General features: G+C 47.9%; 1 protein-coding gene across 1 annotated transcript; it reads right to left on the bottom strand.

Annotated features, from left to right (window-relative positions):
* Positions 1-1,209: 1,209 nt before the first annotated feature.
* METRN (meteorin, glial cell differentiation regulator) lies at positions 1,210-12,733 on the bottom strand. Its single transcript, XM_003761962.4, has 4 exons — positions 12,338-12,733; positions 7,775-8,196; positions 5,620-5,679; positions 1,210-4,149 (listed from the first exon to the last, which is right to left on the bottom strand). The coding sequence occupies exons 1-4, from the start codon at positions 12,433-12,435 to the stop codon at positions 3,833-3,835; spliced, it is 897 nt and encodes a 298-aa protein (XP_003762010.1). The 5' UTR covers positions 12,436-12,733; the 3' UTR covers positions 1,210-3,832.
* Between the last annotated feature and the right edge of the window lie 5,387 nt (positions 12,734-18,120).

Genomic DNA, 18,120 nt, shown 5'->3' with positions numbered 1-18,120 from the left:
TTAAAAAAAAAAAGTAATAGTCCCTCTAGAGTCATCTAGATAAATAAAGAATTATAAGGGATTCTAGCCCAAAGCGGCCTACAACTACCTCATTTTTCTCTCAGAAAAAAAAAAACAAAAAAAAAACCCACTGGTAATATCTTCTCTGCCAATCATTTCCAGGGCCATAACTCCCAAGTGGAGGTTCAGATATGTGGGTGGGTACCATAGGTGACATAAATAAAAGCTGATATTTACATACCCACCTTATGGCTTGCAAAGCATTTTATAAAACGTCATTTTTCTCATTTGGTCCATAGAAAAACCCTGAGGTAGGTGCTATTGTTATCTCAATTTTTTAGATAAGGAAACTAAGGCTGAGATAGGTTAAGTGACTCCCTCAGGGTCACATAGTAAGAGGCAGAATCCCTACTCAGCTTTTCCCGATTCCATTATGGCTAGCTGATACCTTGGGGCCAAAATTGGAATAGTGGGATCAGGATTGGTGATAAGGGATAGTTAATTTAGAGCTAGGAGGAACCTCATAAATCTAGTTTAAGCCCATAACTTTGCAGATCAGGAACCTGAAGACCAGCATAAAGGTGATTTGTCCAAGGTGAGCCAACTCATGTCACAGCTAGATGAGAGCAAATTCTAACTCCAGCCTCCAACTTTCAGCAATTTGTCTTGTTCCAGCCTAGCCAGGGAAGCCCTTAGTTCCAAGTCTTTCCCAATACTTGTTGCCTACCATCTCTCGAAAAGACTGACTGCCCCAGCTTACTAGGAAACATGGTTTCAGACACCAAGCCGCACATGCACAGACCGGGAGGCTCTGTTCTGAATCCTGGCCTCCCTGGGGACCCGGCGACTTGGAGGGAAGGTGCTCCTGCTCCCCCTTTTTTCCCCCCGCCAAGACTGACCCCAGGCTGAACTCGGGGCTGCCTATTAGTCTGCTGGGGTCCCAGCCCTGGGGGACCCGCTGAGACCTAGCCTCCAGAGCCTAGTGTCTGGAGGTAGCAAGAACCAGAGGGCACAAGGATTGACTTTGTGATCACCCGGGTATGGGGGGCTAAGGAGGCCCGAACCCTGCTAGCTGCCAGGTCTAGTTTTCCTCTTCTACCTCATGTTGTGAGAGCTCGCCAACCCCCCAGCTGCCTCCCATGAGCTCAGTTCTCTCGCCTCCCCAACACACACTCATCCTTAATTCCTTGTGTGGGTGCCGGCTCTCCACCACCAAGTACCTCGGGGAGAGGGGGAAGTGGGGGAAACCTTGATCTGATACATGATCCTGGCCCTTTCTCCCAAATAACTCCAGCTGCTGTTTTCCCCCTAAGAGGCACTCTCTCCCCCAGCTCTGGAGAAGCCTGGGCAGGGGGGCCGTTCTCCCCATCAGAAGGACTGGAGGAAGTCAGCCATACCAGCAGAGGGACTCCGGGGTCATCCTTCTTCCTGGCTTTGGCTTGGGGGGGGGGGGGGGGGAAGAGACAGGGGAAGCAGCCACAGTCCTCTGCCTCTTTCAGGCTTTGTGCCGCCTCTTCTTTGTAACCCACCAATTCACCAATTCAGCCCTTTATCTGCCTGAAAGAGCAAGGAGGAAGGAATGGGGGAGGGAGAGAAAGGGCGACAATGGGGGGAAGTGGCGGGAAACATCTCCTTAGAGACCCCATTGTGCAGCTCCCCTTCCAGGGCTGGCAGGGGGGGGCGGCGAGGAGAGCCCGGAGCCCTGAGCCCAGCTGGGTGAAACAGCTCCCCGGCCTCTGTGAGGAAATTCAGCAACAAGTGGCACATTCTTCCCTGGAATGTGCTGGACTGCAGAAAGTAGGGCGAGAGCCCGGCCCGGGACGGGGTGCCCTCTCGCTCCCTCTCTCCCTCCTTCCTCAATCCCCAAGACATCCTACTGCTGTCTTCCAAATTTAGAGTGCTTCCTTCTCCCCACTCAGGCCTTCTCCTATTCTCTCTTGCAAACCGGCTCTCTCATCTCTAGCAAGACAGATTGCCCATGGTGCTGAGAATTCATCTCACGTCCACCACTTCTGAGGCGCTCCCAGCACATCACAGACATCCTCTCATTCATCCCCAGGAAGGTGGGCCTGAGCCAAAGATGACTATCCCCATTTTACAGACAGGGTGACTAGGGCACTAAGACGGGGAAGTGGCTTTTTAACGAGTCATTCAAAGTCAAAGCTGAAACAAAATTCAACAAACTTCAGCAGTTCTGAATTTCAGGCTAGTACACCATTTACAAGATGTTCTAAATCTCAAGGAAACAGGCTTTTGGATTCAGCTTTTTCTAGGGAACATTCATTCCTTTCTGCTAATCTTCCCTTTCTCTGCCTCCCTCTGGGCTTAAGGCTCTCTGCAGGCATTCTTACTCACTTTGGATTAATGAGAACCACCTAAGCAAACTCTGAAAACTGAGTTTATCTGCTTGGTCTATCTCTCTGAGATGCGAGCTCTAAGAGAGAGCATCTTCCTTTCCTTATCCCCTTAGTTGCCTTCTTGGATGGTGGCCAGTGTGAGCTCAGCCTCCAGGAATCTCTCCATCCTTCCAGCTTCAGTTCTCAGAGATGGAGAAGAGTGGCTGGGGGATGATGTTCCTCCTGTGTGTGTCAGGAAGTGGGAGTTTTTAACCCATTTATCAGCTCCCATTGTGGGCGGATATAAAATGCAGGACTTGAGAGAACTGAGGCAACTTCAGTGCAAGAAAAAGGAAAGTGTGTGTGTGTGTGTGTGTGTGTGTGTGTGTGTATGTGTGTGTGAGAGAGAGAGAGATAGCGCACATAAGAGAATGCACAAGGAGCATGTGGGTGGGTGTGAGAGCCTGTGTTTGAGAGGATGCATGTGTCCCAGAATGGCCATATACCTAGAAGACAGGACTGAAGGTTAATTGAAACAACATGTACAGGGCTGTGAGCGAGGGCCACGATGAGCTTGGAAGGCAGGGGGAGAAGAGGTGTGTGAAAGGGGACACACAACAATAAATAAGGTACCAAGGTAAAAGGAATCTGACTGTTCAAGTCATTTTACACCCTAACCTACCCCATACCCTCAAACCTTCCTTTCATTGAATTCAGTTACTTTCTCCAAAAAGGTTTGCCTAATAAAACTATCCAGCCAATAGGGTCAAGAGGCTGGAGAGCCAGGCAGAGAAGGGAAAGGGCTTTTGGAAGAGGGAAATAACCAGGACAACAGTCCCTTGCCTTCTCCCCCCAATACTTTCACCAATGAAGCCCCTACCTGCCGATGAAAGCAGGAAGAAACCACTAAACCACATGCTTGGCAGAGAGTTTAGTTCCCCCGAAACACCACTGCGGGCACATACATTTGGTATCAGGATCCCTGTGGGGCCCCCAAGGCCTCTTCTCCGCCTTTCTCTCTCCCACCCCTTCCCTTCCTAACCCAATCTGTCAAGTCATTTCCAAGCGAGATGCCCACCAAGCTGGGGAGTCCCAGGCTCTAGCAGCAATGTCTCCCTGGAAAGGGGAAGGTAGAGTGAAGGGCCGGTTCATCTTTCCTCTAAGACCGCTCTGATCTGCAAGATGCACAGGACAGGCGGCACCCCACAGGATGATGGTGGGGGAGCTCTACCAAGGAAAAGATGGCTTTTCCCAGCCCAGGCTATCCCCCAGATTAATTGCCCAAAGTGCCCCCTCAACATCTCTCCTGAGACTGGCATCATTGGTTCTGCACTTGGATGCCCGGGAACATGCTGGTCGTTAGACCTTGCCGATTCCTAAAACACAAGCTAGGATCAAAGCAATTCCTCTTTCTTACAGCACCTCTGGACAATCCGGGGTACTGAGAGCTCCTCAGCGTGGTCAGTGGGGTCCTTTCTTCCCAACCTCAGGGAGCCTTAATCCAGGGCCATCTCACAGGGGTTGTGGTGGGCAGCCTGAGCCGCGTCATACATGCGGCGGAAATCCTGGTACCGGGGAGCGCAGCCCAGCCAGGCCTCCCCAAAGTGACTCCAGCCAGTGAAGAGGAAGGTGCCAGGGCCGGGCCTGACGCCGCAGCGCAAGGGGGTGCGGATGGTGCCGGACACCTGGCTGGGGGACTCAGCTGGCTGGAACAAGGGGAACTTCTGCCGGTGGATGCGAGGCGTGCTGACGCTGATCACTGACTCTTGCAGCTCCTGGTCGTGAGTCACCCCGCAGATGGTCCCTCGAACCACTGCCAGAGGAAAGGATAACACAGCTGCCATCTCCAGGCCATGGTGCCCGGGGAGGAGCTGGAGGTCAGGGAGATGCTGTGCAGGTGAAAGCACAGGGGAGAGGGCGCAGAAGGAGGGAGAGCACAATGCTCTGCAGAGAAGAGCTGGGGCTAGAAGTTCTCTCCTTCAGCCAGCTGGGCACAGGAATCCCTTTCACCAGCCTGCATCCCAGACACTTAAGGTAACTCCTTCCAGCCCTCTCCCACTTATGGTAGCCCGTGGCTTTCTCGGGTCAGTAGGGAGTCCAATGCCCAAGTGAATAGCATTGAGGTCAGGAAAGGGTGGGCTTGTCTCTCAGCACACCAAGGATTCCAAGGGCTGCAGTGATACCTGCTAAGGATTCCAAGCAGAGCAGTTGGTCACCAACCCTCTGGCCTTAGACAGCAGTCTGATCTGAACTGTCCTCCCTCCTTCCCCCCGGACCCTTACGCTCCACACAGAACATCCTCCCCAGCAGAGCTTACTGCAAGGCTGTGGGATTTGAGGTTGAGCTGCAGGGCTAGCCCAGACCCCAGCCTTCTTGCTGTGTTAGAAGAATGAGCAAGCCAAAAGAGATAGGCTGGGTGGTGAGGGAGTGAGCTCATCATCAGACGTGTCAGCTAAAGCTGCTGCTGCTCCTTCTACCTCTGCATGCCCCAAACTCCCCCTAGATCATTTGACCTTCAACCCAAGTGTGTTTTCTCTCTCCCCAGCCAACTCGGCTGAATAGTCTCTGGACCTCTGTCAGAGGAACTAATAAACTCTCCGGCTTCCCATGGCAACTGGGCCCCCTCTCCTGGGCAATCCACAAACCCTGATTAGGCCAGGCCCTCCCCCACCTCCCCACCATAACTAGGAACCCCTGGCAGACACCCTTGGGATCCCCTGCATGCAGTGTGACTTCGGCTTTAGCTCAGATGTGCTGCTTACTACTCTGTCTGTGGGACCCCCGCCCCGCTCCGGAAAGTGGAGCACCCTTCTTCTATTGATGGATAAACTACAAGAACATTCCTCCCTTCCCCCCTCCATGCCACGCTGCCCCCAGCCCAGAACCCCAGTGGACCTTAAGTGCTTCCTCTATTTCCAGGATCCCTAAGTCTGTAACAGTACCAAGCTCATTGCCCAGTCTCCCCACTGTCACTTCACAGGCACAGATCAAAGGTTGGACCTGTTTTTAGCAGCAGGGACTATACTTACTGAGGGTTCCAGACAAATAGCTTCTCTCCCTCCCAGGAAACCTAAGACAAAAGGGCAGCGGAAAGAGGGCAAACACCAGCAGGATGGGGACAGTGGCCAAGGGAGATGCTAGGAGAATCCAATCAAAGCCCATTATAATCCTGGGAAGGGGTAAGGAATTTGGGGGAGGAGAAGCTGGAATAAAATGGGCAAGAGGGGGGAGGCTGGAGAAAACACTAAACTGAGCAAGTCTGAGGGGCCAGAAAGCTACTTACCAAAATCGCTGGTGCACACAGCCATGAGAACCTCAGCATCACTGCACGGGCGACAGGTTCCTGGGGCACAGACAGAAGCATGAAGTGGACAAATTGGGGGAGGCTCCCCACTTGCTACTCAACTTTTCCCCTGTCTTTCTCCCTCCTACTAGCCTTCCCCTCTGGAGAATAGTAAGTGCAAGAAAAGGTTAAGAGGAGGCTGCCCTATCCATATATATCTTGGAGGCTGAAATCAAATTTATTTATACCCCTCCTGAGAATCCTTCAGCTTAACTAGAAATCTCTTAACAATAACTCCTATTTGTGTAGTGCTTTAGCAGTAAAAGTTTTATTATTCCCACTTTATAGAGAAGGAAGACAAAGGGGTAAAATAACTTGTCCCTAGTCCTATCATTAGTTAAGCAGTATTGATCAGATTTGAATACAGGTCTTCTGACTATGTCCAGTCAGTGTTTTTCCTACTCTGCCCCAGCTGCCTCTTGAGCCATGCAAGTATAAAACCTCCAAAGGCAACCTGGAATTCAATGAATGGAGCCCAAAAGCATACACAAGTATAGATAAATATACAGGCATATGCCTACATCATATGTTTCATACTTCTAACTCACGTGGCAGAATCAACAATTTCTACATTATTTACAAAAGTATATGGTTTTAGGTTTCTCTTCTTTAGCCCAGGACTCCTGGTTTCTGTTTTTTTTTTTTTTTTTAACTGTTATGACTCTCTTTCATCCTCAAAAAGAATCCATAAAGCTCTCAGTCCTTTTGTTTGGCTTAAAAGACAAATCAGAATAGATACTAACTCACAAAATCCTCCCAGATCCCTAGAAGGGGTATTTTAGAAAATTATGGCAATTTGGAAGAGCCAGGGCCCTTGGGATAAGACCAGAGGCCTCCAGAGAGAAGAGAACAGGATCCTTTCCCCACTCCCCTGAGCCTCTCACCCCCCTCTCAACAGATGGGTGGGGCTAATCCCATCATATCCAGCCTTGGGGCTCTCAAAGGATGGGAATGAGCTGCCTTGCCCAGCAGGGGAGATGGCGGGGGAGTGCCCATATCACCATGGAGACCAGGCAGCCAGGCCACAGATAGCACACTGGACTTTTGTTGGCGGCATGCAGGGGTTGGCGGAGGGACGAGAGGAGGGAGGTCATGGGGCTACAGCCCCTTCTGGGCCCCCAGCCCCTGTAGGGAGCACACTCTAACCCTGGTTCTCTTCCTCCCTCCCCCCTTCAGGCAGTGGGGAGAAGGGGACTCAAGTTACTCTTCCTCCCCCAATGGGAGGCCTTGGGTCAAAGCAGGGCTTCCCACATGCTCCCCAAGGCCCAATCACTGAATCCTAAGGCTGAGAGGAAGTCTGAGAGGTCATCCAGCCTCAAAGCTGGACTGTATTCCAAACACTCCAGGGAGGTCATTGCCTACACTTCCCTCAAACAAATCCAGGGAAGATGCCATGGCCTCCCTTGGTAACCCTTGCAGTCAGCAAATTCATATCTAACTTGAATCCCTTCTGCTACAGTTCAGGTTTCTTTTGTTCTGGTTCCTAAAATGTTCAGATAGCAGCTGCTTCACATTACTACTTTTATTGAATAACCCTCCATCTACCTAAGAGCTTTCAAGTCCTCTCACATCACAAAAACTCTTCCCTAGGGCCAGAAATCACAGCTACTCCAGGCCATCATGGTTATTTCTCTTCCAGTCTGTCTTCTTTCACTTCCTCCTGATCCCAAGGAATTGTCTGGAGGTCTGAGTCACACTGAATGTGACAGGTCACCCGATCTCAGGTAGAAGAACTGAGGGACAATAAATTCATGTGAAGGAAAGATATGTAGCTCACCAGGATCCCAATCTGATCACACAGCGCTTGCTATTTTCCTTTTAAGAGTTAAGGGAAACAGGGCCCAGGAGGATAAATATCAGCTGGCTGAAGGGTATCCAGCAAGTCAGTCTTAACATAGGCTGGCAAGAAAACTCAGCAATCCCAATTCCCTGACTCAAAAACACTTTGCTTTGTGACCCAGGTTCTGGTTCTAACTACAAGGGTTCTGGAGAGCTAGAGGGAGACAAAATAGGTGTGTAAGTGCAATTAGCAGAAAGGGGCCCTAGGAGGCCGGAGGGCCTTGATCCTGATCCTCCTCCTCCTCCTCCTCCTCACCTTCCATGCTAAGGTTGTGGGTGAACAGGGGGAGGTGCAGGTGCCAATCCCCTCGAAGTTCATAGCGGAAGGCTGCTACTCGGCGACTGATATCCCGATGTGGGGTGGACTGGACGAACAGAGCCACCCGCTCCTGGGGCTGCCAGCTGACACACCGGCCCCTGGGCGGCCCCTGGGCCTCAGCTAACAGCAGCTCCAGGAGTCCATCTCTCTCCACGTAGACTTGGGCCCCCCGGAAGGGGCCAGAGGACTTGATGCAGGCTGTGATATGCCTGGGACTCTGACCAGCTCCAGCACTGCCTGGGGGCAGCCTGGGGGAGAGGGTGAGGCGCAGGGCCCCTGCTGGGTACAGCCACTCCAGGGAGCCCTCAGCACAATGCAGGGATAGCTGCTCCACGCTGTTCGTCTCCTGGGACAAGCCACTGCCAAGAACCCCAAACAGGGTCAGTACAGCACCCACAAAGCAATACCAGCACCCACCACCCCACCATCGAACTTTCTGTAAAGCCCTATCACAACTGCTGTCTCACATGAGTCCACAATTGCCTACTGAAGTGGGAAGGGCAGGAGTTTGTGTCCCTATTTTATAACTGTAGAAACGGAGGCTCTGAGAGAGGAACTCTTGAACCCCACTCAGAGCCCCGGACTCCTTGCCTCCCAGCCCCTTCCCTGCCACACACCACACACAATACAAGATGGAAAGGAGTCTTGTATGTGACCCAATTTTGCCTGAAAAATATCTGGGGAGAGAGAAGGGTTATGGACCATGAAAGCTCAAAATGAGTTATCATTGTGACTTGGCAGCTAAAATACTGAGGGAAGAGTAGCATTTAGCATTGGGGAGAGGAAAGTACAACTGCTCCTTGCCCTGGTTAAACTACTCTAGAGTGTAATGGTCAATTTGTCCAAAAGAAATCTTCAGGATGAGACCTTGACAAGAGGCTACGTGAGCATCAGCTGAGAGAACCAGGGATGTTACTTTGACTAAGTAACGGGGAGCTCTTCAAGTCAGCACTGGCTGTCCAAAGGAATAGATAGCTCTTGACTTCAAAATGCCTCTAATTCTTAGAGGCAATGGGAAGTTGCAAAGAAGCTTTTTTATCCAAAGTATGGTGGGTCAGCCTAGGAAGATAATAGGTTCCCCCTTCAATGGAAGTCTGAAAAGTAAAAGCTAGATGACATTTATCAGGGATGGTGGAGAGCAGGAATTCTTAAAATTTGGGGGGTAATGGATCCTTTCTTGGAACAATGTTTTTAAATGCACAAAAATATTCAGGATTTAAAACAAAGCAATTATATTGAAATATGGTAACTACTAAAGTATTTTTTAAAAAACAAGTTCATACATTCCAGGTTCAAGAACTCAATGTAGTGATTTTTTATTTCAGATAATGGATTGGTTTAGTTGGCTTCTTGAGATTCCCCCACAACTGAAATTTTGTGATTCTATGTGAAACTTGCTCCCATCCACGTAATAAGGGAAGAGTGTAGGATTTGGTAAAAAAAAAAAAAAAAAAAAATCTTGACTACAGTACAGCTAGCCACAGGAATCTTAACTAACAGCAGCCCTCCTCTCTCCCTAAAACTTTCTCAGCCCAATGCTAGATCATGTGGTAGTGACCTAACAAATCTCTGCTACTTTCTCCTCTACCTTCAAAACCATTGTTTCCTGTAGAAAGGAACCTCAGGCCATCTAGTCCAACCTGTATCTGACTAAGAATCCCTCTTACACCATACTGAATACATAGATATAGCCTTTGCCAGGAAACCTTTAGTAAGGTTTAGTAAGGGCCATCATTTAGATCCCAAGGCAACCAATTTCATTTTTGAATAACTCTCATTAGAATAAGTGCAGGTCACTGAGCAAATAAAATCGTAAATAGAATTGGAAGAAACCTTAAGATGGGAAAATCAAGGCTCTGAGACTAAACTTCCTGATTTTGAGGAGAAAAATGAGCCTTAAAGAACAGAAAAAAAATAATAATTAAAAATAATAGTCATCATTTATATAGCATACTAAGATTTGTAAAGTACTTTAAAATATTATCGGATTCTCACAACTCTGGGAGATAGGGACTATTTTTATTCCCATTTTACAGATGAGGAAACTGAAGGGGTCTTAAGGCAACCGATTCTACTTCTGGAACAGTGATGTTCTAGTTTCCTTAATTTAGTACTGCTGGAAGGGATATAATCCAACTTCTTAAAACCGGGAAAAAACTAGCCTAGTTCTTAACCTGGCCCTCCCAGGGTTCAAACTCCAAGCTAGGGCCAGTTGCTATAGACATTGATATAGTGAGTGGGTAAGGCAGATGTACAAGGTTATTGGAAAGCCTAGTAAATGTATATGGGGATGGAGGGGGAGGGAGGGTGAGCGGGTGGGTAGGGAGAGACTGGCAGGCAGGCAGATATGGAAGGAACCTAGGAGATATAGGGCAGAGGAAGCAGGCGGGAACCTCAAGCCAATGGAAAGTTGTCTTGTGAGGGACAGAGAACAGCTGTTTTCCCAGGGAACAGTTTAAGTATCAGCAGGAGGAATTTTGGTAAGATTACATGAAGAAATGTAAAGACAGGGAAAGAATGGTATCCGATCCCAAGGCCAACTTTTGTGTCCTTTTGAGGAAGACTTAAAGGGAGGAAAATGCCCCGGCTTGAGGCAGGAAGATGGGCTAGATGACCTTTGAATGAATGCCTCTTCCACCCTAGGATGCTCTTAGCACAGAGACTACACAGAGGTCCTTTGCCCTCCCCCCCCCTCCCCCGCCCCCCTTGTCTATCCAGTTGCTCAGCCTCGGAGCCAATTCAGGCCCCACAAGTTGTTTGATCAACGATTTGTGGATCCTGAAATGTTAATCCTCCAGGGGCCCCGCAGACTGCATCCCAGCCCAAGATCTGCACACATCTGCATCACACTGGACTGAGGGAGGGGGTTAGGAGTAGATGGGGATCTTAGTTTGGAATCTAGGCCCAAGACAAAAACTATGTGTATCTTTCCATTCAGGCTGCAATGACTTCTTGGCCATGAGGAAACAGGGAAACTTAGCTGATCACTTCTCCCAGCCCCTATGTCCTGGCTTCCAGATCTTGAAAGCAAGGAGCTGAGCTCAAAAATCTAGTCCAAAAACTTTTTTAAAAGCAGGAAGCAAAGAGGGGGAATTGACTTGCCCAGGATCACTTACTGAATTAGGGGCAGGGCCAGGACCAGATTTCAGTTTCCTGTATCATTTTGCAAGGGATCCCAATTTTATGTTCCCCCATCCTCCAGTTCTGGGGTCATCTGGCACTGAGCAGGGAGTAGCGGGCCAAGACATTGGCCAAGATTAGCCCTTTCGGCTCCCCCATTTTAGTCCCTTCACCTCATCCTCCCACACACCCTCAGGAGATTAGTGGCTTCTATCCCATGTTGGGGGAAGTGAACCCAGTTACTAGTGACAGTTCTTCAGAAAAGTAGGGCTCCCCTCCCTACCTACTTCAAAGTCTGCCACATTTTTCCAACCCTTCTCCCTAAAACTACTCTCCCCTCTGAGCCTCTTTCCTACAGGAAAAGCTAATTCCCTCCTCACCAACACTAATTCTGAAAGAAACGAGGACGGTCCAACATTGCACCATACAGGAGGAGAGTGGCAGCTTCACAAAGAGGGTTCTGTCTTCTCCATCTCTGGGGACTGTCTTCTCCCTTCCTAGAGGGGGATGCCCCAAGTTTTCCCCTGCGCTTCCCTCCCCATCTTGCTCAGACCTTTAGAGCCATTTCAAACATCCTCAACGAGCCATCACAACTCCCAATCCTTCTGCTTCAGCCCTAAACTCCTCGAAACCAGAGGGCAATCTGGCTTAGTTTCCAGAGAGTCGGGGGAGAGAGAGCCCCCGGCGGGCTGGGGGGCGGCGGGGAGAAGACAAGTGCAGGAGAGCCTTAGGTTCTCAGAATGCCAGGAGGAGGACAGGTTCTCCTCCGGAGAGGAGAGTGTGTGTGTATGTGGATGTAGTGGGCAGATGAAGCAGAGGGGGGGGCCCACCTCAGAGGACCCGCCAAAAACCCCTAAGAGAACAAAACCAAGCTGACTTTGTGACTTCTCCCTCCTCCCGCCGGCCTGCCAGCCCCGCCCTCTCCTTGGAGATGCCTCAGCACTCAATCAAGAAAACCTCTGCTCCCCACCACCCGCTCCCCCCTTGCCGCCAGTTCCAGGTGCCAGGGGTAGAATCCAAAAGGAGATCCCTCTGACCTAGGGGAGACATCCCAAAGGTAGGAAAGCGCTTCCATTTTTCCGGCTCCGGAGAAGGGGGGCGCTCCCCACCTCTTTCCTCCTACCTACTTATCTTTAGAGAAGACCACATTACTATACATTCCTCCTCCCTCTCCAAACTGCTCAGGAAAGGGGGGCAAATTAGTAAAGATTCTAACCCTTCCTTTAAAGAAGAGGATGAAGGAGGAACGGAGATAGACTGAGAGGCGAGAAAAGGAGGATGCGGAGGGGAACAGGGGGGAAGGGAAGCGGGGAGTCCGAGGTAGGGGAGAGATGAAGGCAGGAGGCGGGGTACGATTGATAGGGTTGGGTGTATCCATACCTGCCTCTCCAGCTGCACTGATCCTCCGAGTAGCTGGCCAGGGCCGCGGAGGCCAGGAGGCCGCAGCCCAGTAGCCAGAGGAGTGGTGGAAGCGGCATGGCCGGGCGCCTGGAGCCGAGCCTGGAGCCCCGGGGCGCTCAGGAGCCGCAGCTCCGCCGCCGCAGCAGCAACAGCTGGAGCCGCATCCTCAGATCCTCGCACCCGGCGAGCCTCAGCCTCCACTAACCGCAGCCCCCCATCTCCTCTAGGCTAGACGTTTCAGAGCCCGCGGGAGGCGAGAGGCGCGGCGGCGCTGCCCCCAAGCCCCATAGCCCCAAGCTCGCTGACCGCCGCGCCGCCGGCCACTTTCAACCTGGGCTGGGGGATGCCAGCGGCCAGGGGAGGGATGGGCAGGGAGGCGGAGACTGACAGAACTCTCCAATCGCCACCCAGTCCCGAAACTTTCCTCCAATCAGGCTGTGGAGGAGCGGGGAGGTGGAGGAGGTTGGAGTGGGAGCGATCCTTCCCCCGCCCCCGCCTCCGCCCCCGCCGGGGCCGGTAGGAGCCTAGCTGAGCCGTGGCGAACCGAGCGGAGAACAATATCTGGCTATCCATGGGGCAAGAAGAGGGAATCGTGCGGCCCTGGGGACTCGGGGCTTCCAGCCAGATGTGGCGGCCCGGGGAAAGGCGGCACCGACTTCGGCCACCACGGCCAGTCCTATCGTCTTCCTTTCCCCCACCACTCCTGCCCGCATTTTTCTTCCCGCATCGCCCCCCTCACTCCAGGTCCCACCTCGATCCTGGGGCTGTGTAGAGCTTTTCCCCTGACTTAGAAATAAACTCAGCAAAGAACTGAATTAAATTATTCATAATTATCATTAGCAAAAATCACCTCATTAAGCACCTTATTGCTCAGCATTCCCCGTATCTACTTCCTTTTCACTATCATCGCTCCTTATACCCGCCCCCATCTCCTTAACACTCCATGCTCTTGGAAGGGGAGCCATTCAGTTCTAAAGTCTTAAGATGCTCAAGTTTACCCGCGTCTGTTTTCTGTCTCCTACCACATCTCGAGAAAGGATCTGGAAAGGGGGGGCGGGGAGGGAGGTGATTAGGAAAGAAAGAAAGGAACCACACGCATCCATCCAAGATGCTAGATGCTAGAATAGGGGACCACCTGGCCTAGAAGGGCCAAACCTGGAACAGGTGGGAGGGTGGTACTCCCCAGGGGGACTATAAGAGACTGGAAACACCTCAGTCATTACACACACACACACACACCTACACACCTACACACCTGTCCTGCAGTTCCAGATCGTGGGAACGTGCTTCTTTCCAAGAATCTGCCTGAACTCCCTTGCTCTGGGGAGAAATTACAACCAGCTTTGCAGTAGTATCTTGCTCAAGACGCCCACTGCTAGTGAAATCAGAAGTAAAAGGACTGATAAAACGATAGGACTGGATTAGTCACTTAGCACAAAGGTCAGCTAGGATCATCATAGAACTGACCAACACAGAAGTGATTGGAATTTTTGCTTCTGCTGTAGGTCTGAAGGGCACAGTGGAAATGAGGAACTGAACTGAGTAAAGCTTGAGCAAACCTTTCTGGTACCAGGCCACATGACACCCCTACCAACTTAATAACTTGAAGGTTGTCCCATACTTTGGAAGTGTTACATGCTATCTAGTATGTAACTAGATACTAGTTACATATCTAGTAGGTAGATATGTACATCTACATATCTACTGACTCTTGATCAAGTAAAGCACTGGGTAGTAAGCTTTAGCCAAAAAAGTGGGCTTAAAACAATATTGTTTAGCCTGGTTCAAGTTCTTAACAAGTGTCATATCTTTCTATCTAGACTTGTCTGTCTATCCATCTATCTATTGGAGTAAGAAAAGAGGAACTATTTGTTACTCTTATCTGACCAAATACATTAAGTGAACAAATGATAACTCAATTTAGCAGCCAAAAAGCTAACGTGGAAAAACCACTGGAGAGAAAAATCTGGCCCTTTAGTTCATTCAAGATTTCATAGTCCAAATCCAACACTCCTGGTCTTACTCCATCTTTGTCACATATACTTTCAGGTTCCAAACAGTTCTGATGTTCCAGCCAATGAATATCTACTACCAATTCATTTTTATTTGACTGAGTCAGCAGAAGTTTGGAATGGTAAAAATGGAAAGAAACAATGGTTTTGTCATTATTTCTTCCTTCTTTACTGCCTTAGTTTTCCCTTCTGACAAAAAACATCAGACACACTTCTCTGTAAGAAACACTGTGGCCAGAGAAAAAAATTTCATAAAAACTTTTGAGGTCTCGTAAGGAAAGGAGCTTGTATCATGAAAAATGATTTTTGAGAAATGATTTACATGAAGAGTCTGGCAAATGTAAAAGCAATCAACTCTGAAACTTCAGAATGTTGATCAATGCAAAGGAAAAAAAATCCTAACTTTTAGAGGGCTAATGATGAAACATAATTCTTGTCTCATCAGAGAGGTGGTGAATTACAGGTATAACATTAATTGTACATTTTCAGACTCAGCCAAAAATTTTTGGTTTTGTCTCAAAAGAAGTTTCTTTAAGTTTGTAGTTGGGGGGAAGTAATTATGAAGAATACCAATAAAATATTTAAGAAAGAAAGAAAGATAAGAAGGTTAGTACTAGAGAAGGAAAACTCCCTACCCCCAGGGTTTAAGCTCCAGTTTTCCCAAGTGATTACCTCTTTTCCTGTAGAAAACAAGTAACAGAAGATGAAGAGAGAGAAGAGCCAATCTGGGAGATCCTAAATCCAAGACCTTATTATACTGTAAAGAGAACTACAAGGAAAGCAGGTGGGAAAGGGGCATAAAGCTTGCTCCCTGTACCCTGGAAGCTACTTAAAGGAAACAGGATCCCCAAAGTCCCTATTTTCTATGGAAAATCCCACCTTCCCTCTAGCCACTCTAGAGTTATCCTTGATTCTCCCTTCTCTCTTCTCCCGGATGTAAATATGTAAATTGCCAGATCCCATCTCTCAAGATGCATTTATGTCATCTAGTATACATTTTCCCCTCCCTATTGATATCTTTCTCTCACTGGGACTATTGCAACACCTTCCTTCAGTATTTGATAAATCAGTTAATCAACAAGTCCTTGGGGATACAAAGAAAGACAAAATACAATCCCTTCCCTCAAGGAGTCCATAATCTAATAGAAGAGAAAATGTGTAAGTGTCTAGGCATATAGAGAGTACATCCAAATAATCTGAATGGGGAAGACCTTAACCTGTGGTAGAAGTGAGATTTGAAGTGAGAAGGAAGTCAAGGAAATGCAGAAGCTGAGATGAGAAGGTCCTTAGTCTCCCTGCCTACCAGTCTTTCCCTTTTCCAATCCATTTTCCATACAAGGACCAATTTTGGGGGGTGGGTGTGCAGGAGGAGGTCAGATCCTGTGCTTTCATCATCATTGTAGGGAACTAGTGGAAGACATTTCTTCTGATTGTAGACCTTAAAACTTACTCAATGGGAAATTAAGTGACTGATCATGCTATGATCATATAGCTGGTATTTGTCAAAAGGAAGACATGCACTTTGAGCTTTCTTACTACCAGGTTTTCTTGTGGAAACAAGGTTTCCATTATGTCAAGCTGCTGATTCAATTTAACTAGATAAGCATTTCCTAAGTGCCTACTATATGACCAGCATAGTACTAGGTTTTGGAATAGAAAAACAAAAATGAAAACAGCTCCTACTCTCTATAGAGTAGGGAAAAGAAGGCAACTTGTAGAAAAAAATAACATATGTGTATATACAAATATATGTGCATATGTCTACATATGTGTGTATATACACATATTTAAGACTATATTGTGACTTCATTAGTATAGAGAACTTTTTTTTTTTGTTAGCTGTTGTCTGTTAGCTATCCTTTGTTATATTCTTTGTCCATGCAGTCCCAATTTCTGAAATTCAGCACCCCCTCACCTTATATGATCTTGCTTCCTTCAAAGCATGGTTCGTTCACCTGTCCCTGCCTAAAGATTTTTCCTTTTGTTTATTTTTTTGAAATAACTTTTACTATATTTTCATGGAAGCATATATCACTAAGATTTCAGTTATGTCAGAAAAATTCAGCATTTTTTTCCTAAGCTTTGTTCTAAGCAGGTTTTGTCCTAAGCATTGGGGATACAAAGAAAGGCAAAGTACAATGTTCTCAAGGAGTCAAATAGGGAAGATGACATCCAAATGACTCTGTCCAAACAAGCTATATGAAGAAGAAATTGAAGGTGACCTAAGAGGGGAGTTACCAGCACTTTGGGGGACTGGCAACTGAGCTAAGATATGAAGGAGGTCAATGTGAAGAGAACAAGGAGATGAGTAACTTGTTAGAGGAACAGCAAGAAGACCCGTGGGACTGGATCCCCAGTTTCATAGGGGGATAAGGGAGCAAGGCAAAGAAGACAGGAAAAGATAGAAAGGGCCAAGTTACAGGCTTGCAAAGCCTAACCCAGGATTTTACGTGGAATCTGGGAAGTGATAGACAGCTCCTGGAGTTTGAATAAAGGACTGACATGGTTGACCAGAACTGTAAGGTCATTTTGATAGCAATAATTATGGAGAGAGCAATACTTCAGGTATGAGCAGTGAGGGCCTGCCCTAGAGTAGGGGCAGACCAGAGGAGAGAGGGGGGGAGTAGCAAAGAGGTTAGGAACAGACAAGACATAGTACTGATGGGGTAGAGAAGAGGCATCCCTTTGTTTACTATGGACCAGATGGAAAGGAGAATGACTAAGGGAGAAGTCAAGGAGGGAGTAGTTAGTTTTCAGAAGTTAAAGATATCTTCTCCTTGGTTTACTGGCTTTCACTGTTTTATTTGTTTTGACTAATGAATTTTTAAAAATCCTAAACATAAACTGTCCATCTTTGTTTTATTTGGATAAGGCATTTCACCTTTTGTTCCACACTTACTCTGAAATGTAAATTAGAAGTCTCTTGGGTCAGAGGATGTCCAGATGAGGAGCAGTAGTTATTCTGACCTTCTGAACTTCTTTCCAAGAAGGAATGCTTGTGTATCTATTCATCCTCTCTGACAGAGATTTTTGGCTAAAATGCAAAATAGCCATCTTTTTCTTCTAATTTTGTATTCACATGTTGTACTTCTGTCTCTCTATAATATAAGCTTCTCTAGGGCAGGGACTGTTATAGCTTTGTTTTTGAATCCCTAACACACCACAGGTACGTAAGCATTCAATGCTTATGGAATGATTTTGAATTAAAATCCAGCTCAAAAAATTGCTCCTCTGTGAGGTTTTTCTTTATTCTATCCCTAGGTAGAAGTGATGTTTCTCTCTACACACTTTATATTTACGAACTAATCACACTGTACTATGAATCATTATATTTATTACTAAGTTTATTTTATCTTCCTTTTGGACCATAAACTCTCGGGGGATAAGGATTATATTCACTCATCTTTAGTATGTCCCATTTTTGAACACAAGTCAATATATGTTTGTTACATGAACAAGGGATGGAAGGCACAAGATACCCTTTCCTTTTATATTGGGCTTACTAGTTAGTTCCTAGATTAGAAAGTCTCAGTTTGTTCCATGGAATCTAGGGAAAGTGAGACTGGAGATTCTTCTGATAGCCAATCCAGCTAGGAACAGTCAAGAACAGTGCTTTGGTCTCCATCATTGCCATATCTACTCCCTGAGTCACTTCCCTTGCATGAATGTGACCTGTATTAACACAGGGCCACCAAGGCTGAGTTCTTATGTGTCTTCCCACCTTTCCTCCAAAGGGACAAAGTGGGAGGG

Source organism: Sarcophilus harrisii, chromosome 1 (genome assembly GCF_902635505.1).
Source record: "Sarcophilus harrisii chromosome 1, mSarHar1.11, whole genome shotgun sequence".
NCBI classification, from domain to species: Eukaryota; Metazoa; Chordata; class Mammalia; order Dasyuromorphia; family Dasyuridae; genus Sarcophilus; species Sarcophilus harrisii.
This window is presented reverse-complemented; position numbering and strand designations above follow the sequence as displayed.

Excerpts from the sequence above, each read along its gene's own strand:
- METRN (XM_003761962.4), bottom strand. The coding sequence starts at position 12,435 with ATGCCGCTTCCACCACTCCTCTGGCTACTGGGCTGCGGCCTCCTGGCC. Across the intron at positions 8,197-12,337 it reads CAGTGCAGCTGGAGAGGCAG|TGGCTTGTCCCAGGAGACGA; the intron begins GTATGGATACAC and ends GGTTCTTGGCAG. Across the intron at positions 5,680-7,774 it reads CCACAACCTTAGCATGGAAG|GAACCTGTCGCCCGTGCAGT; the intron begins GTGAGGAGGAGG and ends TCTGTGCCCCAG.